Genomic DNA, 25,672 nt, shown 5'->3' with positions numbered 1-25,672 from the left:
GTGAGTGGGAATTCCACAGTGCCCTAGCCGCTTGCCCTGATACAGCTCCTGGGCCAGATCGCATCCACTGTCAGACGCTGAATCACCCTCAGTAGACTGCCAGCGACGCCTCCTCGACCTATGCAACCATATTTGGGTCGAGGGTGAGTTTCCATTGCAATGGCGGGAAAGCATTGTTATCGCTGTTTCGAAACCTGGCAAGAACCCATCAGAGGTGGACAGCTACCGCCCCATTAGCCTCACCAACGTTCTTTGCAAGTTGCTCGAACGCATAGTGAGCTGGCAGTTGAGTTGGGTACTCAAGTCTCGGGGCCTTCTGGCTCCGTCTCAGGGTTGGTTCCGTAAAGGCCGCTCTGCCACCGACAATCTGGTGAGCCTGGAGTTAGCCATCCGTACGGCCTTTGCCCGCCGTCAACACCTCGTCGCTGTCTTTTTTGACATGCGGAAGGCGTACGATATGACATGGCGCCATCACATCCTCTCTACGCTTCATGATTGGGGTCTTCGGAGTCCATTGCCGATTTTCCTACGAAATTTTCTGTCGCATCGTACCTTCCGCGTGCAAGTCGTAGCCTCCCATAGTTCCTCCAGAGTTCAGAACAGGGTACCACAGGGATCTGTCCAAGTGTCTGCCTGTTTTTAATTGCAATTAACGGGCTCGCTGCAGCGTTGGGAACGTCTGTCTCAGCTTCCTTGTATGCTGACAACTTCTGCCTCTACTATAGCTCCATTGGCATTGCAGCTGCTGAACGTCAGCTGCAGGGCACTATCTGCAAGGCGCAGTCTTGGGCTGTAGCGCATGGCTGCGTTATGCATTTCTGCAGGCAACGAACAGTTCACCCTGAGCCGCGCCTTTATCTTGCCAGCGAACTTCTTGCTGTAGTGGAGACACATCGGTTTTTGGGTGTGGTTTTTGATGCCTGGTTGACTTGGCTCCCACATATTTGGCAGTTTAAACAGATGTGTTGGCGGCATCTTAATGCTCTGCGATGCTTGAGCCACACCAGCTGGGGCGCTGACCGATCTACCCTCTTACGGCTCTACCAGGCGTTAATCCAGTCCCGTCTGAATTATGGGAGCCTGGCTTATGGTTCAGCATCCCCTTCTGCATTGCAGGTGCTGGACCCAATCCTTCACAGCGGGATACGACTTGCCACTGATGCTTTCCGGACCAGCCCTGTGGACAGCTTACTTGTGGAGGCAGGTGTCCCTCCACTGCAGTTATGGCACCAACGTTTACTGGCCACTTATGCTGCACATGTTTTTAGCTTGCCCGGGCATCCTAATTATCGTCTCCTGTTCCCTCAGTCAGTTGTTCATCTCGCAGAACGTTGGCCCCGGTCGGGTCGTATGATCGCGGTCCGAGTCGGAGAGCTTCTCTCAGGGCTTGAAGTTTTCCCTCTTCCACCTCCTTTCCGGGCCCCTCTGCATACACCCCCGTGGTGCATGCCCCGCCCTTTCCTTCAGTTCGAATTGGCTCAGGACCCAAAGGACTCAGTCCCTCCAGAGGCCTTCCGCCGCTGCTTTCTTTCCCTGCTTGCCACGTATCAGGGCTCTGGCATTGTTTACACTGACGGTTCAATGGTTGCTGGCTGTCGGTTATGCTCTGACTCTAGGAGACCATTACGAACAATATTCTTTGCCGGCTGGCTCCAGCGTTTTCACTGCTGAGCTGGTCGCCATCTTTTGTGCCCTAGAGCATATCCGCTCCTGCTCAGATGAGTCCTTCGTTATCTGTAGTGACTCCCTGAGCAGTTTACGACCTATCGACCAGTGCTTCCCTCACTCTCGTCTGGTGATGTCTGTCCAGGAATCCCTCCATGCTCTTGCCCATTGCGGCCGCTCTGTGGTCTTTGTGTGGACCCCAGGCCACGTTGGGATACCCAGCAATGAACATGTTGACAGCCTGGCCAAACAGGCCACCAGTAAACCATCTCTGGACATTGGCCTCCCAGAGACTGATTTGCGAGCGAGCTTACGCCGCAAAGTTTTTGAACTTTGGGACACTGAATGGTGCAACCTGACCACGCCAAAATAACTCCGCCCTGTCAAGGAGACGACGGATGTGTGGCGATCATCCATGCGAGCCACTCGCAGGGGCTCAGTAGTCCTTTGTTGGCTTCGCATTGTCCACACCTGCTTGACACACAGCCATTTACTGCGCCATGAGGACCCGCCTCTATGTCGCTGCGGGTCGGCTTTGACAGTGGTCCACATTTTGTTGGCCTGTCCCCTTTTAACTGTGCTCAGGCAGATGTTTACGCTGCCTGATAAGCTCCCTGTCCTTTTAAAAGATGACACTGCTTTGACAGGCTTAGTTTTGTATTTTATTTGGGCAGGGGACTTTTATCACTTAATCTAAGTGTTTGTCCTTTTTGTATTGATTCTGGCCTTAGGTTTACAATTTTAGTCTGAGTTTTTAGTGTGTTTCTCGGTGGTTGGCTTTTCCTTTTTTGTCTCTATGGTCGGCCTACCACTGTCACACTCTGTGTGATTTTAATTCCTTTTGTCTGGCCTCTGTCTAAATCTTTCTTGTCCTGTGTCGTCTGTTGTCTTTTCCATTGTTGTTTCTATTCTGTGTGGGTGTTTTTAAGTTTTGGAAAAAGGGACCGATGACCGTAGCAGTCTGGTCCCTTTAATCCCCCAAACCAACCAACCATTTTGATTTCACGTGCTTTTTGGGCTAATCTTTCTGTTCCTGTGGGTTCGATGATTTCACTCAAGTATTTAAAGTGATTGACTCTGTTTACAGTGCTGCATTCTGTTTTGACGTGTTTTGTGGTCATAAATTCAGTTTTTATGAAAGAGTCTTGGAGTCCGACTTTTTCAGCATTCTTTGAGTACTTCTATCTAATGAATTGCTGTTTGTTCATCCTCGGAGAGGATTGTGAGATCATCAGTGAAGGCTAAACATGTGCCATTGATATTATCTCGTTTTTTTTCCTTGCATGATGGGTCTGCGGCTGTTTTGTTTTTCCAGTTCCTTTTCCCATTCTTTGATGACCTTATTGAGAACGATGTTGAAGAGTAGTGGGGAGAGCCTGTCACCCCGTCAGACACTGGTATTGAAGAGGAATGGTTGGGAGATTTCTCCGCTGAACTTGACTTTGGAAGTTAGTTAGCATTTGTTGGATGAGTCGTCATGTTTTTGGGTCAAGATTGCTTTCTTCAAGTATATTAAAGAAGGATAATCGATCATTGGAGTCGTAGGCTTTCTTGAATTTGACGAGTGTGCAGATGGTTGGGAGATTTCATGTGGCTCGAAGTTTTAAAGTGGATTTCAGGTTGAAAATTTGTTCAGTGCATGATCTATGTTGTCTAAACCCTGTTTGGTAGTCACCAATTAGGGGCTCAAGCTGTTCTTGTGCGCATTGTAGGAGGCAGGCGGAGAGTATTTTGTAAGGGATGGGGAGGAGGGAGATTTCTCTGTAGTTATTTATGTTGGATTCGTTTCCTTTTTTGTGGAGTTGCTGGATGGGTGCACATTTCGAGTCGTCAGTGAGTTTTTCACTCTGCCAGGTTTCTTGGATGATCAGTGTGATTTCCTGAAGCAATCATGGCCTCAGATTTTTCAGTAATTCTGCGACAATTGCATCTTCTCCTGATGCCTTTCTTTTCTTGAGTTTCTTGATGTTGTGGTGGATTTCTTCTTGTGTTGGTGATTCTGCATCTGGTTTTGTGTGCTCTGGGACTAGGTGTTGCAAACATTCGTGTGGTTTGGGGCAGTTGAGGAGGTTGGAAAAGTACCATGCCAGTCCTTTGCAGTTTTCTTGGTTGGTGAGTGCAAGTTTTCCATCTCATTTTCTGAAAGTCAGATTTTGCCATGAGTAACCTTTAATTTTGCTGACAAAAGTCTGCTGTTGAAGTTTCTGAAGTTACCCTCTATTAATTTCAGTTGTTCAGTGATGTAGTCGCATTTTGTTTTCCTGTAGTCTGCTTGTAGATGTTGAGGAAGTGCTGTTGCATTTCTAGTGATTTGTGGCTGTTGTATTTTTGGAAGACAAGTCGGCAGCTAATGATAGCTTGATCACCGTCAGAATTCCAGCAGGGGTGTTTTACCTTCTTTTGCAGTGGGATCAGGTCTTTGGCTTTTCTGATATTTTGTTGCGGAAGTCAGTCCAATTATTTACGAGTTCTTTCTCCCATTCTTCTGCGATTTTTGTTTTCTGAATTTTAAATACATCAAACTTGTGGATGTGGGCTTTTTTGTGGTGAACTCTCTTTGGGGAAAATTTTACTTTGATTCATGTAATGTAGTGGTCCGAATTGATGTTCACACCCTGTCGGACTTGGACATCATGTATGGTTCTGTAGTGGACGTGGGAGATGGGTACGTAATTGATGTGGTATTCACAGAGTTGTTGGATTGGTGATCGCCACATTTTCTGTTTGTGTGTGGGTTTTCTGAAGTGGGTAGACATAATCTTTAGATCAAATTGTTGGCAGATATCAACCAGCCATGTGCAATTTGTGTTTTGTTGTGCAGCATTCTTTCCACTGATTTTTTGATAGATATTTTCCTTCCCAAGTTGAGCACTGAAGTCTCCCATTAGGATTTTCATGTCATCTTGATGAATTTTGCTCATGGTCTTTTAGAGTTGATTCTAGAATTTTTCGATGGTTTCGGGGTTCTTCTTATTGTTGATGTCGGTGGGGCATATGCATTGATGAGGGTATACTTTTTGTTGGCACTCTGGATGCACATTGTCATAAGTCGATTGTTGACGGGTGAGATTTCCTTGAAGAACTTGATAGAGCTATGCACAAGGAAAGCCATGCTGAAGATTGGTGCACCTTTCGTGACTTTCTGTTGTGTTTTGCTCTTAAAAAGGCGGTAATTTCCATAGTCCATGGTTTAGTCATCGGTCAGTCATGTTTCTTGAAGAGCATGGATGAGGACTCGTTGTTGGTCGATTTCTTGAGGGAGGTTGTGTAGTTTTCCTGTTTGAGTGAGTGTGTTGACGTTCAGTGTTCTGATGAATGTTTTCTGTCTGTAAGGAAGTTTACCAGACATCTCCAACATTCTCTGCTGTGCTTGTCAGGACTCCGTCTCTTGATAGATGGATTGTGTACCTGGGGTAAAGTTGTGATTGTGTGCACAGTTCATGTTCACTTGTATTTCAGTGGTTTGGCCTGGTTCGTTCCAGGGCTGGCTAGGACCAGAGGTTTTTGAGGTCTTTGGAACGTATTGTTTTCAGCCAAGCTCACTGAGCTAACAGACACTGACCAGAGTATCAGTGGTTTTCATACAGGTGTGAAAATGTGTTTTACTTTAATCAACTCTTCATATTATGCACTTTTTAATATTTGGGTATCTGTAATATCTTTTTTGGAACTTGAGATTGTCACATAGACTAGTCCTACCTGTTAAGGAATGAGCTTCACCAGCTGCACAGTTCCACTGTAGGACTTATACTTAAAATGAACAGCCAGAATCTTCTTTTTAAGTTCGAAATTGGAGGTTTATCAATCTTTAATCACATTTCTAAAATCCTATTGGCGATGACCGGGTCTCTTACAGTCTCTAATAATGTTTACACACAAGTACTTAGTACGTACACATGCAGAGCATAATAGTTCTTCTTTCTTTAAGAAAGTAAAACTTCAGACAGTACAGATGAAGTGTATATATGTTGTCTCACATGCAGCTATATAGGAAAAGACACAGAGCTGTTATTAGTCACAAACTTTGTCCAAATACTCCTACTCATATTTCGATTGTGTACTGATGAGTATCATAAAACAAGTTCTCTCCACCTGGTTCTCATGAATGGAGATGTGTCTCAAAAAGTTTCCCGAGGTTGGGCTAAAGGGGAACAGCTATACCAGCCAAAGGCTAAGAGCAAAATGAACAGAACTGAGAATGGACTAACACTGATCTGTGTGAGCAAGAGTACAGATTGAAGCAAGAGTGAGACCTAAAAGCAGACTTAAGAGACTAACTGAAAATGTTGTGAGTGTTGGCCTTATAAAGACTTGCTCTAGGATATTTCAGAACTTTGTTTACAATAGTTTGCCAATTCTGTGAGTCAGAAAGTTCATCTTTTGAAACTTCCTGGCAGATTAAAACTGTGTGTGGCAATTGATTTTGCCATTATATTTTGTTCATCTATTATTTATCATTAGCAGTAGCTATTAAAGTTTGCAGTGCTATTTTGTGCCTCAGCAATAAGAATATCGAGTTTATGGCCATGGGATCCATCTTGTATGTTCAAATTTAGTTATTGAAAATTTAATAATTTTTAATTAAGCACCCTTACTCATTAATTTGGGGGTCAGTAGATTCAGAAAAATCAGGCAATCAATAGTGTGTCAACAGATCCTGGAAATTTACAATAATTTGGCTATAATTGGCACTGAAACTTTGGACCAGGTGAAATCTGTAATTAACAATATCTTTTAAACAAGTTAAATTTGCGTTAATATAAATAAAAGGAAAGAGAAAAATTAGCTCTTTAATTTGGAAGTGGTAGATTTTCCCTATGGCTACATGTGCGAAATTTTATAATTGCAATAAGTTTAGATGGTTGTTATTCCTGATGAAACTGATTAGTTCATGGCAACAAACGGAAGTTTTGTGGGGGTATTTGTTTCAGCCAGTTTGATAATTTGCATGATATGTGCTTAATGTAGAAACTTTATCAACTGAATTTTGAAAAGAACATTTGCAGTACTTATAGGGTGGTAGGCATCAGTCTCCTTTGTCACAACATGTAGCTTTCATTATGTAAATAATGGAAACTGCACTAGTTATTTATTTTTTGCTGCTTAGCACAATGTGCTTCAAAAATTTCTGCCTCTCTTGCGTCTTTTCGAAGTTAGACTGCAACAGGAAAATTGGACAGTACAGATTTTTGAGGAATGGAATGTTAGGAATAGTAAAATGGTATTTTTGTTTGTTTACGTACAGGTATTGTGCCTCTTCCATTACACAGAATGTATATGTAAACAAAACATGCTACAAATTTATTATGATGCTGCAGCCTCACAGAGAGTTTGTTCACAGTCAGAATTTTTAGAGTGTTTTGGATCACATTATGTATGTATATAAGGTTTTAAATAATAAAATGTTTTTTTACCACTGTTGACTGCTAAATTATTGATTACTTTTTTTCCTAATGAGGAAATGTACATATTTATGAAAATTGTCACAGTTATCATATGCAAGAGAGACATTTGAAGAAATTAACTGATTCAATGTCTAGCTTGACATTGATATATATTTTTTTTTTCTCCTTGCATTTTGTGGTGCACAAAAATGTCAAGCTCCTCCATTAAATCCAATTTGAGATTTTTGGAAGTGGTGGAGTATCTTAAGATCTTCTATGTTGACAAATGGATGTCCAGTGTTTTTTGTGTGTGTTGCTATTGCTGATTTTGTAAATTGGTTGTGTGTAACATTTGATGTGTTCAGTGTATCTAATTTTAAAATTTCTACGTGTTTGTCCTATGTACCTGTTTGAACAAGTTTTACAAGTTATTTTCTATATTCTAGAGTCTGAGAATATATATATTTTTATTGTTTAAGGTGTGGACTAGTTTCTGTTGTATTCTGTTGTTCGTGGAGAAAGTTACTTTCGCTTCGAGACCTAATTAATTTTGCTATTTATGGAAATGTTATCTACATAAGGTAGCCATTCGTTTGATTGCACTATTTGTTCCCTCTAAAGAGTCAGGAATTTCTCTCATTTTTGTTATTTGTCTCTACATACTGTCTATCACTGAGCTGGGGAAGTAGTGTTGTGCTAAGCAGCAAAAAAATAAGTAACTGGTGAAGTTGTCATTATTTAAATCATGAAGGACACAGTTGCAGGGGTTCCTGAAACATCTAATATGATGAACAAAATTAAATTGCTGAATTTGTGTCAAGCTACCAACTTTCTCTTTCCTGGTGATGGGGATTGGAGATTTGCTGATAACAGCTGGATTAATCTTTCATTATACAAACAAACGCAAATTCTGAGTGTTTCATCTCGTGAACACAAACACACTTTCACTTCACAAATGTAATTGCAACACATTTCAGTATACAAATGTAAACAATGTGAGAATCAAAGAGGTTAGGTCTTTACCCCCTTGCAGAGAACTTACTCAAGGAGGAGGGGCAGTAGTGAGAAAGTACTCCCTGGTCAGAAACTATGCTTTGTACTTTTTATTCATATGAAATTGAAAACTTACTCAGAGAATGTTCTTTTGCTCTGAAAATCTTCTGCAGAGAATGATCCCATTCTTATTCATAAGAACCAAAAAAGGTATACGTAGCACATACATACACAGAAGAAAGAAACCATAGAAGCTTATATAGACATAACAGGGAAAACATTATTTGGCTGCTGAATCACTTTCTTCCTGAAAATCACCAATGCATAATGAAAACTTTTTGCACTATTTAGCAGACCCAGGCTTGAAGATTGATGTAGGAGAAGGCTTCAGAATGCACCAGACAACTGTGATACACATTTTCATATTTTCTTCAGCAGGTTACCAAAAAGCACCATTGTAGATCCAGTTTCTGAGAAACGTAAATGAATGAGAAACAGCCAAAGTTAACTGGCAGTCACGACATCTGTTTCTCTGTGTGGTGGGGGCCATCGGTTGAATACACATGCCAATAATGAAACATTATGCATGTTGAGACACATACGTTAATCGAAAGGGCTTGCCTTCTGTAATGTGCAGGCGATGTCTAACTACTGTGAAATGTTCATTAGTGTTAATTCCTCATGGCCTTGGTCTGTACATGGTGCCAGGATATGGATAAAATCATACGTATACCAGATAGTATGAGAGAACCAGTGTGATGCTTTAATTTTATGAGGCAAAGATGTAGCATTGTGCTGTGGTTAATAACACTATTCCAAAATCCTAAAACGTCTGATGAGAGGGTTACAACAGGCTTCACCTTAAGAAAACTGTGATGATCGAATGGTGCTTTGGGCAGATGGAAAGATGTTGCCCAGTTCTGCAGAACTAAATAATGCTTGTCCAAACAAAAATCAACAGTGTGATCATAGCCTGTTTGTTTTGCTGTGTTGTGCAAAACAAGATGATGAAGATTTTGAGGCACCTAGTGACGATGACAATCTTCCAGTATTTGAAGAAGAGGAAGCAGCAGGCATATATGACACAAACAGAAGATGGGAAATTGTGTATGTAATACGTCAGTTGTAGTGTGTGGGAGTTTGTTCCAGACATTGTATAAGTAAACCTAATTCATGTAATATTTGTAATTAAAATAATTTTTATTTCTTTAGATACAACAAAATACCATTTTGATGAAAATAAACTGTGCTCTGTTGTCACATTAGAAAATGCAATTAAGTTTTCTTCTTCCTCTCTTATCAGTTTCACTTTTACAAAGAACATTTGTTACTGGAACTTGTTACTCTATTGTTACACTTTCCCAGAAATTGTTTCAAGGGTGTGATGAAAGTAGTTGCCAGGTACTACAATAAATTAGTGCACAAATTGTTTAACCTGTACCAGTTCAAACAGAGACATGTTACTCGTATTGTTTCACTGAAAAGAAATGTTATCGAATAATTTCTTTAAGAGGGCAAGCTGTTGTGTAAATGAATAGTGCAAATAAACATTTCATTTAAAAAATAATTTTTAATTAATAAAAATGGTGTTCTGTTTTTCCATCACAAAATGCATTTATTGTTTTCCATTTTCATCTCTTGTCAGTTTTCTTTTCTCTTAAATACATCTAACTGGTGCAGCAATATCAGTCACTGTACTTCAGAATTTGGCAAATTGTCTCCCCTGTTTCCATGGTTAACCATCTTCATCTGTGTTCTGTGAGGACCCAAAACCGGTAAGCATGCAGAGGCAGCTACTATGATTTCTGAGTCCACTATATCTGGATCACCTTAGATTAAAAATTTGGGGATGGTGGAGAAATGATTGTCTCGATAAGTTGAGTCCGAATAATTCTGATCGACGTATTCCTTGCTGGCCTCTGGGGAATTGAGACACATAGATGCCCCAATTGCACAAGCTCCTAAAACAAATAAAAAACAAGAATATTAGTGTGAGTCTAACTCCATATTTTGAAGTGAGTATGTACAAGGTGCGACCCAAAATATCCAAGAATTTCATTGTAAAATCAAAAAACTACACTTAATCCTAATGTCCTCTGTCACCTTCAAAGTAGTCACGTCAGGCATTTATGAAACATTCCCAACACTGTTCCCATGTTTGAAAGCACTTCTGAAAGTCTGGAGGGTGAAGGCTGTTTAGAACCCACTGTGATTCGCTTGGATGTCTTCAGTCAAGTTGAAATGTTGCCCTTTTGACAAGAATTTCATCTTCAGGAAACCGCGTGCGGCTAGGTCTAATGAGTAGGGAGGGTGGAGGACTGTTGCCATGTTCTTTTGGGCCAAAAACACAACTCTCGCCATTTGTGCAGAAAAATTTTCCCTCATTCTCCTTGAAACCTGGCAGTAAAAGCTCCTGTTGACAGTCTGATCATGTGGGCAAGCTTCTTATGCAGTATTTTCCAAATGTCCAAAAAAATGATCAGCATTGACTTTACATTGATTCGAACTTGTCGAGCTCTTTCTGGCCTCAGAGAAGAGTTTTTGCTTTGTGATAATTGCTGCTTCATTTCAAGGTCATAACCATAGACCCAAGATTCACCACCTGTTATGTCTCTGGATAAGAATTTTGGACACTTTTGAACTCATTTGTTACACGTCAGTGCACGTCTGAATTCTGAGCTTTTGTTGCTTGCTGCTGAGAAGACGAGCGAAAAACTACCCTAATTTGTCTGATGTTCAGTTCGTCAGCTAGAACTCATTGACAGGTACTATATGACAGACAACGTCAGTTACAAACATCATGAATTGTCTGCCTTCGGGCTTCTCGAATCACGTCATGCACTTTAGTGATCATTTCCAGTGTTGTGTATGTTGACAGTTGACCAGAATGTTTGTTGATCTTCCCCAGATTCTCAGCCTTCCTTGAAGCACTCGAACCATCCAAATGTTCGTGCTTGAATTGGCAAACTCTCACCAAATGCCTCTGTCAGCATGGAGTGGATTTCAGCTGCAGTTTTCTTCAACCTGAAGCAGAATTTGATGCAGATCTGTTGCTCCATCACGTTTTCCATTTCACAATTTGCAGAAACACTGAAATACATCCTGACATACACTACTACAACTCACAATAGTACTGCCAAAGATAACACAACTTTGTGCCACAGTAGCTAAGAAGTACTTCAAGACATCTAGCAGCATATAAATAATGTAAATAATAATATGCTTCTGCTTGTAAGGATGAGAATACAGATCAGATAATTAATAATATTTCAAAGTATTAATATTAAACAATATTATTTCCTCATACATTGTATAGCATGCAAACAAAGTCATTGGTGGCTGAGGTCATGCATTTGCTAAGTATTTTTACATTACCATGTGCCTTGCACATTATCAAAACAAAATATCGGACTTCTTGCAGTAAAATTTCTGTGAAGATTGATTTACGGTTCTTGTATGCTAGGACTTTATAATTTTCCATCAGATTGCACACTAACCTCTGCCATGTTGCAGCCACTTAAGTAATTTTTAAAACTACTAAAATGAAAAAAAGACATAGAGGTTAATAAAATATACATTCAAGAAATCGAATATGCACATAAATTATGAATAGACACTTGCATATAAATTATGATTGTTGCTTGGCAGTATATTAATGTAAATGAGTACGTTGATGTGCCTCTTTAAATCTGCCTATGTTCAGTACGTAACAAAATGTCTGGAGAGTCAGAGCAATGACAAAATGCGTCTGTACAGAAAGAATTATCTCACCACTCTGAATAGTGAGAGAGGAGTCAGAGCTGAAGTACAATACTAAAATATTTGCTGTTTTTTCACTGCAAGTACATATTGTTTACCGATAGTACTTTATATTGTGTCTTTGACAGCACAAAAATTTACATTATCGCTTTTGCGTGCAGTTGAGTCCTTAAAAGCAGAATGTCATACTGCTCCTGGCTTGACTGGTACAATGAAATTTTCGGATATTTTGGACAGTACCTTGAACGAGGGTAAGTCAAAAATTATCTGCAATGTACCTATACCTCCTACTGCAATACAAATAGCACTTTTATGTTAATATCATTTGTCAGTATACTCCCTTGCTTTTCCATAAGACTTGATTCATTGTTGTGCAAGCTACCTTATGCCCGCAGAAAAGGTTTTCGGCTGAGCAGCAAGCTACCCGTGCACGGTGTCCTTCACTTTTGGATCCGAGGTGAACCGATGGCCCGTAATGCCTCTTTGAGTTGTAGTTAGAAGGTGCAAGATCAGGACTACACAAAGAATGAGCCATTACTTCAGACTCGAGTTTCCGGAGTGTTTTAGCAGTGTAGATAGTGGTATGTGGATGTTGTTGTGTAATACACCACCACCTTTTGACAGTAGTCCTCTGTGTTTGCTTCGAATTGCAGTGTTTAGCCTGTCAGTAATTGTCCCACTATGGTTTGTTGTTGTACTACTCTCCTGATAACATTCCAGTACTGGTCACTGAGAGTGCCAAAAATTGGTAAGCATCAATTTTCCTGCGGATTGTTTGGTTTGGAACTTTTCCTTGCTGGGTGATTGTGAATGTTTCCGTTCCATACTCAGCTGTTTACTCCATGTATTCCATCACCAGTGATGGTTATGTCTAAGAAACTGTCACATTAATTACCATAATGATCCAAATGTTTGTGGCAAATGTCCAAGCGCATTTGTTTATGCAACACTGTAAGTTGTTTTGGAACCCATATTGCAGGCTTTATGAAACCCAGATTTTTTGTGGATGATTTTGTAGGGAGAACCATGACTAATGTGCAGATGATGCGCCACGTCATCAGTTGTCACCTGTTGTGCACATTCAGTGTTGTCATCATTTGTGGCTGTGGATGGTCGTCCGGCTCCTTCCTTGTGCATCACACTTGAGCGATCATTTCTGAATTTTGCAATCCGTTCGTAGACACTCCATTGCAGCAAGACACTCTACCTTATTGTGCCAAAATTCTTTGATAGATTGTGGCACCTTATACCACTTCAGACATCAAAGACCGGATCACTGCTCATTGTTTCTCTTCAGTGCAAACTTTTACTGGAGTGGTCTATCTGCATCAAAGTGAAGGTAAATGCAGGAATTACAACCAGACTTTTATATACAGGATCACAACACCATAACAATAAAATAAATGAGGATGAAGGTTGGTATAAACAGTGTAAGAAAAGGTATGTCAATATTGCAGATAATTTTTGACTTACACTTTCATAACGAGCAGGTTTATGCGGAAGTATTGGAGAGGCTTGTCCAGTTATATGCATGCTCCGCTGTACTTGTTTAGCTGAAAATTCATCTAAAGATCAGAATTGTTTCATTACTGCAGAATAAAAATAAGTTCACTAGTTCGTAATTTCAAAGTGTTAAGCACTTAATGAAAAATGGAGAGAAGGGAACTTAGCAGGGATTTCGTTGGGACTGCAGTCATCCCCATCCAAAAACTTCAGAAACAGCTCTTCCCATTTCTTTTAATATGATTTTCATGTTCCCTGTCTTTTTAAGATTTGGCTTCAAATTAATCCATGACTTCATATTATGCACTTTTTTAATATTTGCACATCACTAATTTTTTTCTCTGAACATTGTCATGTAACGATGCTGAATTTACTGTAAACTTTGTCTTCTCCCTCCTTGCAGTTGGAGCTCGTGATTTATTTGTCAGTGAATAGTCTTTTTTTTTATTAGCTTGATTGGCCAGATTGAACCACTTGAGTCATTCTGTGTTCACCTTCTCTTTGAAGATTGGACTACTTGCTTCTTGTACTCAGTCCAGTACTTTTTCATTCATTCCGAACACAGTTTTCTTAACTCGTCTGAAATCTCTGCCAGTCTTCTGTGTGTCATTTCTGCTGAAAATTAATGATTCGTAAGGAGAGTGTTTTTGTTCTCTGCATCAGTAATTCTAAGACCAACTGCTTCAAGATCTTGCTGCATTTCTTTGACCCACTGTCCTCCTGTCTTCTTTCTGAGACTTCTCATCACTAGTTGTTTTAAAATCCTGTTGTCAGGTAGTTGTAAGACGTGAAAGAAATATGAGAGTCTTTTCTTCTTCATTGTGATGGTGGTTGGGTCAATGTGACAATAGACAGTTTCATTATGGAGGATTTTATGGACTCTATCAACCTGGTATTTTTTATTGATGCATGTTCTGATAAATCTTTGTTCAATCTTGAGGAGTCGATTGGTTCTTCTTTCATTTTTAATTTTGAACAGATGTTGACAAGCATAAGTTGGTTCCAGGAGGGTTACAGTATTGTAATGTTGGATCTTAGTGTCTGTTGACAGGCATTTCTTAATTATATGTTAACCAGGTTAGAAATTGTGCTTTTTTCATTTTGTTGGTTCTATTTATGCATGGAGAAGAAATAAAAACTTTGAGGTTCGCCGATGACATTGTAATTCTGTCAGAGACAGCAAAGGACTTGGAAGAGCAGTTGAATGGAATGGACAGTGTCTTGAAAGGAGGATATAAGATGAACATCAACAAAAGCAAAACGAGGATAATGGAATGTAGTCGAATTAAATCGGGTGATTCTGAGGGAATCAGATTAGAAAATGAGACACTTAAAGTAGTAAAGGAGTTTTGCTATTTGGGGAGCAAAATAACTGATGATGGTCGAAGTAGAGAGGATATAAAATGTAGACTGGCAATGGCAAGGAAAGCGTTTCTGAAGAAGAGAAATTTGTTAACATCCAGTATTGATTTAAGTGTCAGGAAGTCATTTCTGAAAGTATTTGTATGGAGTGTAGCCATGTATGGAAGTGAAACATGGACGATAAATAGTTTGGACAAGAAGAGAATAGAAGCATTCGAAATGTGGTGCTACAGAAGAATGCTGAAGATTAGATGGGTAGATCACGTAACTAATGAGGAAGTATTGAATAGGATTGGGGAGAAGAGAAGTTTGTGGCACAACTTGACCAGAAGACGGGATCGGTTGGTAGGACATGTTCTGAGGCATCAAGGGATCACCAATTTAGTATTGGTGGGCAGCGTGGAGGGTAAAAATCGTAGAGGGAGACCAAGAGATGAATACACTAAGCAGATTCAGAAGGATGTAGATTGCAGTAGGTACTGGGAGATGAAGAAGCTTGCACAGGATAGGGTAGCATGGAGAGCTGCATCAAACCAGTCTCAGGACTGAAGACCACAACAACAACAACAACAACAACAACAACAACAACAACATTTATGCATGTTGCTTCCTCACCCAAGTTGTGCAAAATAATTTCTCCAGTATATTTAAATTGTAGAACTATGTTAATTGTTTTATCATTTATGAAGATCTTATCTACGCAAAGAGGTTTCATGGGCATGATTTCAATTTTCTCAAAGGATATTTGTAATCCTACTTTTGAAGCAATTTTCTGGAGACTTGTGATCTGAGCATGAACTTCTTCCATATCAAGGGCTCAGAGAGCTAAATCGTCAGCAAACCCAAGGCAGTTTGCTCTTATTGCTGGTTTTCCTCCAATTTTGATTTTACATGGATTTTCTTTTTGCCAGATTGTCATCATGTAATCAAGGGCCACATTGAAAAGCAAAGGGGACAATACATCACATTGTCTGAGTCCTGTTTCTATTGCGAAAGCTTTTTACATTCCTCCTCTAAACTTTACCTTTGAATTTGTGTTAGTTAAAGTTAGCTGAATGAGTCTTACCAGATTGGGATGGAAGCCATACGATCTAAGGCTTTTTAGAAGTGTGGGTCTATGAACACTATCATATGCTTTTCTTAAAATCTATGAATGAGACGAATAACTGTTTGTTTCTGTACTTGCAATACTCCATCATTAGTTTCAAGCTAAGAATTTGGTCTGAGCAGCTTCTGTATAATCGAAATCCTCCTTGATATTCTCGAAGTTGTGGTTCCAGAATGTTTTTGATCCTATTGTAAATTATGCAGGAGAAAATTTTGTATGTGCAGTCCAGAAGGGTTATTTCTCTGTAATTATCTGGGTTGATTCTATCTCCTTTTTTAAATAATGGATGGATTATTTCTGAGGTCCAGTGCTCTGGTATTTTCTCTGTGATCCACATTTCAATTAGATGTTGGTGGAGATTTATGACTGCAGGTTTTCCAGAATTGTACCAGATTTCTGCAAATACATGGTCTTCACCACATGCCTTGTAATTTTTTAGTTCTTGAATTGAGACCTCTACCTCATTGATAGTTGGAGGATCAATTGGGTCTGAGGTGGTTAGAATAAGTGCTTCGGTGTCTACTTGAAATGTTTCCAGTGGGTCATCACAATTTAAAAGTTTGTTGAAAGTGTTTGCAAAGATCTCTGCATTTTCTTGATTACTATGCGCCAATTTTTCTAACTTCTCTCTCAGCATCAATGTTGGGGACTTTTTACGATATCTCTACATCCACGCAGCCCACAATGCCATAATCAATGTGATCAGTTCATCTTCAATGAACTACGCACATCAACACATGTATGTCTGTGTGATGATGCGGTTTGGCTGCCTCTCACTTCCACATACTCTGGTTAATACAAACTGCTCTTGAGGGGACCCAACACTCTCATCATCCACAAGGGCAAGGAAGGAGGCATGGAGACAGTCTCAATGGAAAAACTCAAACTTGCCTTCATTGCTCTTCCCCAAGATGAACTACCATGCAACCCACCTGTGCCGACACCTGCAGCACACGCCCTTGTGACCACACCTGTCTTCACTTTGTCTCAAGTGACACCCTTGTCCCGCCACCTGCTACACTGCAAATTTTCATTGGCTTTGCTCTCTGAAACTCCAATAGTACTGCATCTTTGTGTGCCAACTTATGTCCAGGTTCCTGCCATTTTCAGCTCTGTCGAGAAACGGCCCAGCCATGCCTCTGTTCAGGTGGCCTGCCACAGGCATGAGTTTGTCACCACCTAAAGTCCTTGCGGAGGATAGTAGTCGGATGAGGCACAATGCGCCATCGATCCGGGCTGTAGTCTCTGCAGCTTTTCAAGGGGGGGAGCTCCTTTGGTGACCACAATATTGACTAACTGATCAACGCCAGTGAAATGACTGTGTGCGAACTTCTTAGAGATGTATTCATGGCTTCTTAAATGTGTGTTGAGGTTTTATGTATCTGTGCTCCTCACAAGTGTTTTGATGCTTAATAAATTGTTTACTGTGCTCTGTGACAGAGTGGTTCATTCATAGTTGAGATAACTCAGAAATTCCTTTCATTATCTCCTACATACTTTTTTGTGATCTACTTTTATGGGGGGACATTCTTATTTGTAACAAATGTTATTCTGACAATTCATAAAACCAAAAGTGGCGGATCAAGAATTCTTAAAAATTGTATGTATGAATGATTTTATTTTAGAGTTCAAAGTGTATAGTTAATAAATATGATTACTTTTCCAAAATGTAAAATACTCAGTCACCAAGAAGATACCTTTTTTCCCCCTTGCCTCTACGATAAATTGTATGAATGAAACACACTGTAAAAATGAGACACTCTCGGTATTCCTTATTCTGCGGAATGGGACTGCATACATATGATCTTACATTCATTTGCATTTAAATCCTTTCCATTGGGCAGTGTTACATCAGCGTACATATAGTGTGATATGTGTCAATGTCATCAAAGTAAGACTTGTGTAAAGACAAATTTACATTTGAAATGCTAATTGGGGCATAATCCAACTTATTAAAAATGAAGAGGTATTTTTTAATATCTGGAAAGAGTGTATATTTTGATGTTCTACCAATACCATCATGAGTGTTGAGAAAGAATACAAATAAAATGTGCATGTCTTAATTTTATTGGTGAAAATATACATAATGTAGATGAATTTAACTTCAAGTGAGTCAGAATAAGTCAGTGACTATTCAGTTATAGTTGTGTGTGTTCAATGAGATAAAACGCAGGTATAGCACATATATCAAAATGTACTGAGTGGTTACACGAGGGATGTTCGATAAGTAATACAACATATTTTTGCTCAGGCCATTTTGGTTGAAAAAATGTGGAATTTGTTGTGGGACATCATGGAATATTCCTGTTTCAGCCCTACAGTTTCATGAAATTCCAGTAGGTGGCAGCACTATACATAACCTTCAAAATGGTGACTGTAACAGATTCGAATTCAAAGCAGAGAGCTGTCATAGTGTTTCTTTTGCAGAAAACCAGATAGTTGCAGATATTCATAGGTGCTTGTGGAATGTCCTCAGAGGGCTGGCAGTGAACGAAAGCACGGTGGGTTGGGCAAGGCACCTGTCAACATTGCAACAAAGTCATGCAAACGTGTTCGATCTCCCAGCTGCACACAGCTACAACACTTGCAGTGTTGCAGTATGCAGACACTCATTCGAGGTGATTGACAGATCACAATCAAACACATCACTTCTCAACTGGTCTGCTGACACATTTGTCCGCCAGATGGGGTACTCAAAGGTTTGTGCCCACTAGGTTCAGTTACAATGGACCATCTGTGTATTGTTGCTTGCAGGTTACAAGGCTTATCTTGAATTTTTTGTCGAACATCAGCACGTGCAATGAAATACGGGTTCTCACTTTGAACCAGAAACAAAATGGCAATCCGTGGCGTGAGCCACTCAACCTTTCTTCTGAACAAAAATTTCAAAGCTGCGCCCACAACTGATAAAGCCGTAGAGATAGTCTTCTGGGACTCTGAAGTCGTTATCATTCTGTTTGATGTAATCCCTCATGTGCAACAGTCAATGCTGAAGAGTATTGTGCTACTCTCAGGAAATTGAAGAAGTGACTTCTGTGAGTTCGTCACAACAAAAATGAAAACCAACTACTCCTTCTCCATGACAATGCAAGGCGTCACTGAAGTCTGTGCACCGGCTACCAGCTCACAAAACTTCATTGGGCTGTTCTTCCTCAACCACACTATAGCCACAATATTGCACCTTCCAATTTCCATCTGCTTTGCTCAATGAAGGATGCCTTCTGTGGGAAGCAGTATGTGGATCATGGGGAAGATATTGATGCAGCAAGGTGTTGGCTCGGGTGTCAACCAGTAGTGTGTTACCAAGGGGGTGTACAGGCCCTACAAATAAGGTTGCAAAAGGCCATCACATCGACTGGATATTAAGTTATATAATAGAGTTTTGTTGCCAAAAGAGTGGGGAATGTGAATGCAAAAGAGACACACATAGAAATGTTCCCAAATGTAATTAATTAGGAATGCAACACGGGCAGAAAAGGTCAACAAGTGAGAAAGGCATAATGTTGATATAATTAACTGCTGTGTATGCAATTTGTTCAATATGAGCACCGGAGACAACGATGACATGCTGTACAGTGCCTGATTTGCACCTGATGTCCAAATTTAGAAGTCATTTTTCCTCAGAATAAACAGGTTCTGCATTAAAATATCTACCAAGATTCGCTGCCGTACAATAACTACAGCCTGCACAGGATATCTGAACACCTGCATTTTAATTGTAACCACCCTGTAATAAGCAGTTTATGACTTGTATTGCATTAGGGTGTTTTAGCTGTTGAAGCCATAGCTAGGTACAAGCAGGACAGGTTGCAATACCATGCAACAGAACAAAATTTTGTGGCATCCTACTTGTTTCCACATTGTTGTGGTCAGTGCATCATGGTAGTAACAAATATTTTGAAGAAGAAAATTTTGGTTACAGTTAGTCCAGCTTTGATGCCATGCTCCATGCTAAGCTATTGTGTCCAAGGTCATTCATCCATGCCTAACTACTGCAGCCTACAGCCATTTGAACTTCACTAAAGTAAGCACATATTGGTCCCCCCTGCCATTTACATCAGCATCTCCCCTCCAACCTTCAGCATTGTCCTGTAGCACCAAGTTTCAAGTTATCTTCTTGCCTGAATTATCTTCCAAACTTCCATTTCTGTAAAAGACCACACTCCAAAAAGGATTGAACACAAATTTTCAATAGTAACAAATTTAACTCTTTCTGATACTTATTGCAACTCTGCATTTTATATCTTCCTACTTCAGCCATAGTGTTATTTTCCTACCCAGACAGAAAATTTCTTACCTAATTCCCTCAACCTCACTGGATTTAATTAGACATCCTTTGCTCTTGTTGATGTTCATTTCATCTCTTATCAAGACAGTCAGCTCTTCATCCCTTGCCAACTACTACGTCATTGGTAAACTAAACTGTTTCTTCTTCTTGGACTGTAATCTCCAAATTTTGCTTTGTTTTCCATCATAGCATGGTCAGTTTACAGATTGAACAGAACAACCCTGTCCATCCCTTCTCACTGCTGACCATACAGCAATTAAGCATCCAAGAACATGGTTTTGCAATGGGAGAACAGGGCAGCAAGTAAGTGCCAAAATTAGCAATATGATGTGGGTAGTAGTGGTTGGAGAAGGGGGGGGGGGGCCAAAAGGAGAGGGAAGGTGTGGAAATAATGACAGACCAACTACTTTTTATAGAAATATATTTATTACAGAAATGTATACATGTTTCAGTAATATGAAAATATTCTTCAATAAATAAAATATTTATTCATGTATTCCAATAACATCAAAATACTCTATACTGAATTAACCAATTGGTTAATTTCAAATGCTAACACACAACTTGCAATGAAGGTGTAAATTTCACTCCTTGCACAAATCTGCCTTTACAAACTCATTGCTCATGTTGTCTTGCTGTTTTTCCACAACACATGGGTGTATCAAATTATTGAGAGGCAGACAAAGTTGTCAATTTGTAAAATCCAAGACACAAATGGACTCATCATTGGCCAGTACTTGCCTAACTGCCAGAGCTGCTAGTAGGAACACTTAAATAGAACACAGCAATATTTGCATTCAAAGAATAGATTCATTGTTGAGGGAGGAAAGAGGAATTGATTGGAGTTTGGATAGGGTGCCAGATCATCCACACACCAAGAGGCTAAGAGAGAGACCCCTCTGTCATGAGGAGAAAAAATTACAAAAACATAGTTTTCAGTTATAAAGTGATGTATAATTGGTGGATTAAAAGAGGAAGTGAGATTAGTACGATTTGGAGGAAAAGGGTTTTCCTTTTAGGGAAACTGAAGGAGAATAAACAATAAATATAAAATTCTAGCATACAGCCTGTAGGAAAAAGGGGTTAGGTGTTTGAGTAACTGAAGTTATGTCAAAGAGAATGGTACGATGCTGGAAAAAGTAAACTTCTCCAGAGTTCAGTGCTGACCAGGAGGATACTTGTGTGGCATAGAATGCAAACGTTATCTTGGGTCATGTCAGAGACCACACTTCTCAACTAGATGGCCTCAAATCAGACAAGTCTTCTGAAATCACTGATTCAAGTAATTTGGCAGTTTGGTAGTCATCCCCATAAAGAAAGTCATGCAGTAATCATGTCAGTTGTTAATATACCTCAAATTTTGTGTGATTACCCAGTTGTGGTGTTTAAGTACATGATTGCGGGTACATGCACAATGTAGGTTATACAATGGGAATGATGGTGGGTATAGAATCACTGCCCCATGGAAAGTGCCCTCCAGACAAAAATCATGCATGTTGCAAATGAGGTTACAGAGTTTGGGGAGGGGGGGGGGGAGGGGGGAGGAGGAATTGTTGGGAAGATAATGCAGATCCAAAAAAGGTATCTACTGAATCACCAAAGTTCCAAGAGATTGTGTGTAACAAGAAGAATGCTTCTGCGATTATAGGTGCTGGAGGAGGCCCGCAGGGTAATTGTGGGAGATATACCACTTTTCAACAGGCACTGTGGCAAGTTTCTCAATTTAGAATCCTGTAAGGCAGACTGGCCAGTAAGTGACATTTGATAAAATTTAGGACAAGCTAACATTTAGACCACGATGGCATATATTTATATTCCAACTGTAGGAAAACAGTCACTGGTTCAACAAAGATACACAATAACATTACAACAATAATCACAGCCAATATAAAGCATCAGTTTTAGCACTGAAGTCAACAACATGTTACCAACAACAATGTTACAGAAAATAGCATAACAATATATAAAATCAATAACCAGATCAAAGAATTTGTGCAGTACAAGCATATAGCAAATGACAGCCACTTATTTTGTAATAAATAAATAGAATGTACACTTGTGTGCACTATAGACGATCATCAGGATATACTTCATGTTTTGTTAAGAGTGCATTTAATTGTGATAGTTTTCCTGTTCAAACAATTACTTTTTATTGTCAAGGAATTATGTCACCTTATAGCTAACCATTATATTTTTTTTTTTTAAATTGTGCCATCAGCTTTTGCTGGGTAGCCAATATTAGGATTGAAAGCAATGCCAGCTAACAGGAAATAAAAATTGTAACCTAAATTTCAGATAAACTTTTCACATCTCAGTTTTATCTATATACTGAAGGTGCACTAGTGCTATGAAGTTTACAAATGGCTTCTTAACATGTTTGAATCACAACACAGTGTAACAGTTGACAAATCTGAACTACAAAATTTCATGGAAAGAGGAAACACTATAATATCACATCCTTCATGCACCTAAACACTAACAAAACTGATTTACCAACACACCTCATCACATAATAAAAATATAACCATGGGGACTACATCCATGGCTTTTCAAAGTGACAGTTAATCCAGTCAAGTACTGCCAGGTGGGGGCCCTGATATTGATTAAATTTGTTTGTTAAATTCACTGTTCCCCATTCACAGGTTTGCAAAATAAGTACGTAGATGTACCAACAACACTTGCCAAATTTAACCTCACTTTTAAAGTATCTGTCACACTATGTCCATTTCCAAATGGCAGCAGAAGAAAAAACACAAGATTTTACATATGAAAGCTTTCAGAGCCAGTGGATCCTCCTCCTAGCAGAAAGGTTGAAGGGAAAGGAAGAAAGGTGAAGAAAGTACTGGAGAGGTTTAAGAGAAGGGGTAGAGTTCAGAGTAGTCCCTCAGAACCCCAGGTCAGGGGAGACTTACTGGACAGGGTGAGAACCTACAGCCTCTAAGAAAATTGAGTTAGATGGTGTTTTGATAATGGAAGTTATGTCCAAGAGGTGTTCGGTAAATCTCCCCTGACCATGGGTTCTGGGTGACTTTTCTGGACTCTACCCCTTTTCCTAAACCTCTCCAGTCCTCTCCCTTCACCCCTCTCCCTTCCCCTTTTAACCCTTCTGCCAGAGGAAGGAGCACTTGCTTCGAAAGCTTGGATATTTGAAACCTTTTTGTATGAGAGGTCTTCTGCTGCCACTTTGATAGATTTTTATTCATCCAGTTACATTATATTGTCAAAAACTGATTATTTTCGTTGTTACACTGTATATTGTGTGACATTTTGACACGAGTGGGAATGGCTCCCAATGCGGACCAAGCAGTTCTTGCACTGCACTTACCACTGTGTATAAAGAAGAAAAATATAGGATGCCAGTTCAGCAAATGGTTGAAGTCTAGAGATAAAATCTAAAGTTTATTTTACTATCATAATGTGGGAACATATACATTGTCCAGAAAACTGGACAGCTACTTTATTTTATTGCACTTCCATCCTTAAGTTCTGCACATAATATTCATTTCCTTCTTAACCTCTTCCTGCATAATATATGGCAGAGAGATGCTACACCTATGCCGTTTTGGTAACTGCCAGTGCTCGTTTCTATTCAGTATCGTAAATTATGTAACAGCAGAAACTCAAGATACAGTGAGATAAATTTTAATGACAGCTCGTTCTCCCTAACACACACAGTGAAACAACAACACAAACAATGTTCACCATACTGGCAAATCTGCTGTCAATCACACTTTTTAGTGACCAGTCCTCCAACTGGTTTGATGCAGCCCACTACCAATTCCTCTCCTGTGTCATCCTCTTCACCTCAAAGTAGAATTTGCACACTCCATCTTTATTTGCCAGATGTATTCCAGTCTCATCTTCCCTACAGTGTTCACCCTCTACAGCTCCCTATCGTACAATAGAGGTTATTCGCTACGGTCTTAGCATACAATTCTGTCCATGCTTGTCAAGTGTTTTCAATATGTTCCTTTCTTTGCCAATTCTGTAGAGAACCTCTGCCAATTCTGTATGGAACCTCCGCATTCTTTATCAGGCCACCTAATTTGCAACATTCTTCTGTAACACCACATCTCAAATGCTGCAATTTTCTTCTGTTTCAGTTTATCCACTGCCCACGTTTTGCAACCATAATGCTGTGCTCCAAACATACATTCTCATAAACTTCTTCCTCAAGGTAACACCTATGTCTGATACCAGTAACTTCTAATAAAGGTCAAACAGCAAAAAAGTACGAACTGTTTGTTTACAGGTGTCTTTACTACTAATTATACAATTACTAAGCAAAATACGAGGCAAAATACGCCATAGTTATGAGCAATGGCATTAGTAATTTTGATACGCAGTAACAACATTCAACGCAGTAATGTTCTGATGGTTCACTGAATATTCTTTGGTTTAAAATCTTAATGTGTAGAAAAGGAACAACACTTTATATGGGCATTAAAATTATCACGAAATTGCAGTGTCAGGTATAATTCTGCCAATGCCCTTTAACAACTACTAGTTGATCAGTGTTTCCTTTTTCAGCATTTTACGTACAAGAACATGTCAACAAATCCCTTTTAATACCAAGGGATTTGCGGACAACATGTTTAAATTTCCTGCATACTTTTCCACAACTATTTGCAATTTCCTTCCTTCAAAAGTCTGGCATCCTGAGGTCCAGTGATTAATTGGCACACTAATAATATAAGGTCATGCAGTGATCCCCCACTGATGCAAGGATGTTTTTCTTGTCATATATAACTGCTTTCGTCTCCAGCAATTGCATGCTAATGTGAAAAACTGAGCTACAATGTGGTTCATAACATGTTACACTGCAAGTCCTGCAATAACTGCCCAGTTAAATCAGTTCGAAGGTCAGAGGAAGGCAATGGCACTGTCCCCAACAGCACCATGCCTAGTAAAGCACTGACTTGTTCAAACCAACACTCAGGTTGAGGACAGCTTTACTTTTTTAAAACATTAAATCACAGCAAAATCAGATTTAACAACAATGTTAAAAAATAAACAACTACTTTCAGTTTAACAGCATTTTGTAGTCAACTACAATAAATAGGCCGATAACATTCAGGGTTATCATTTTGATACACTTCACTGTTCCTCAGACAATTAGTAGCAAGAGACAGTTTCTCACTCATTCATGTTTTCCAGAAAGAGGTCAGATATACCTCTTTCACCCCAAATAAGGTTTTCACCGTCGCTCTCACTATCGCTGCTACTGTTACTATCGCTGTCACTGTCATCATTTTCTGAACCGCCATCCTGCACATCATCTGCATCTCCAGGACCCGCATTCTCTTCATTTCCTTCCTCTGCAACTTCCGCGTCACTTTCGTGACCTTCCGTGTCGTCAGCCCGTTCTTCCTCTTCAATGTTGCCATGGATTTCGAGGTCGGGCATCTGCTCTGTCAGCCCTTCCGTGGCTTTAGGGTCACCTCGACACCACTGGATATTCAACTCCCTGAAATAAAAATTGAAACACTCCTGTTACTGTACTCATGCAAACTACTGAGGTACTTCTATACTGTGATGGTTTGTACAGCACTGATAATGAGATATTTTATTTGTGTATGTTTGGGCTCATATTTAAACAAAAAAGTTTGA

General features: G+C 39.7%; 1 protein-coding gene across 1 annotated transcript in view; it reads right to left on the bottom strand.

Annotated features, from left to right (window-relative positions):
* Positions 1-20,466: 20,466 nt before the first annotated feature.
* LOC126428143 (F-box/LRR-repeat protein 7-like) overlaps positions 20,467-25,672 on the bottom strand; it is a 44,373-nt gene continuing 39,167 nt past the window's right edge. The window contains exon 8 of the mRNA XM_050090052.1: positions 20,467-25,529. Within this exon, the coding sequence (XP_049946009.1) occupies positions 25,199-25,529 (331 nt within the window). The 3' untranslated portion in view covers positions 20,467-25,198. The remainder of the gene's footprint in view (positions 25,530-25,672) is intronic.

This window comes from Schistocerca serialis, chromosome 12, assembly GCF_023864345.2.
Source record: "Schistocerca serialis cubense isolate TAMUIC-IGC-003099 chromosome 12, iqSchSeri2.2, whole genome shotgun sequence".
Taxonomy (NCBI): Eukaryota; Metazoa; Arthropoda; class Insecta; order Orthoptera; family Acrididae; genus Schistocerca; species Schistocerca serialis.
Note: the sequence above shows the minus strand (reverse complement) of the source record. Positions and strands in the feature narration are given on the sequence as shown.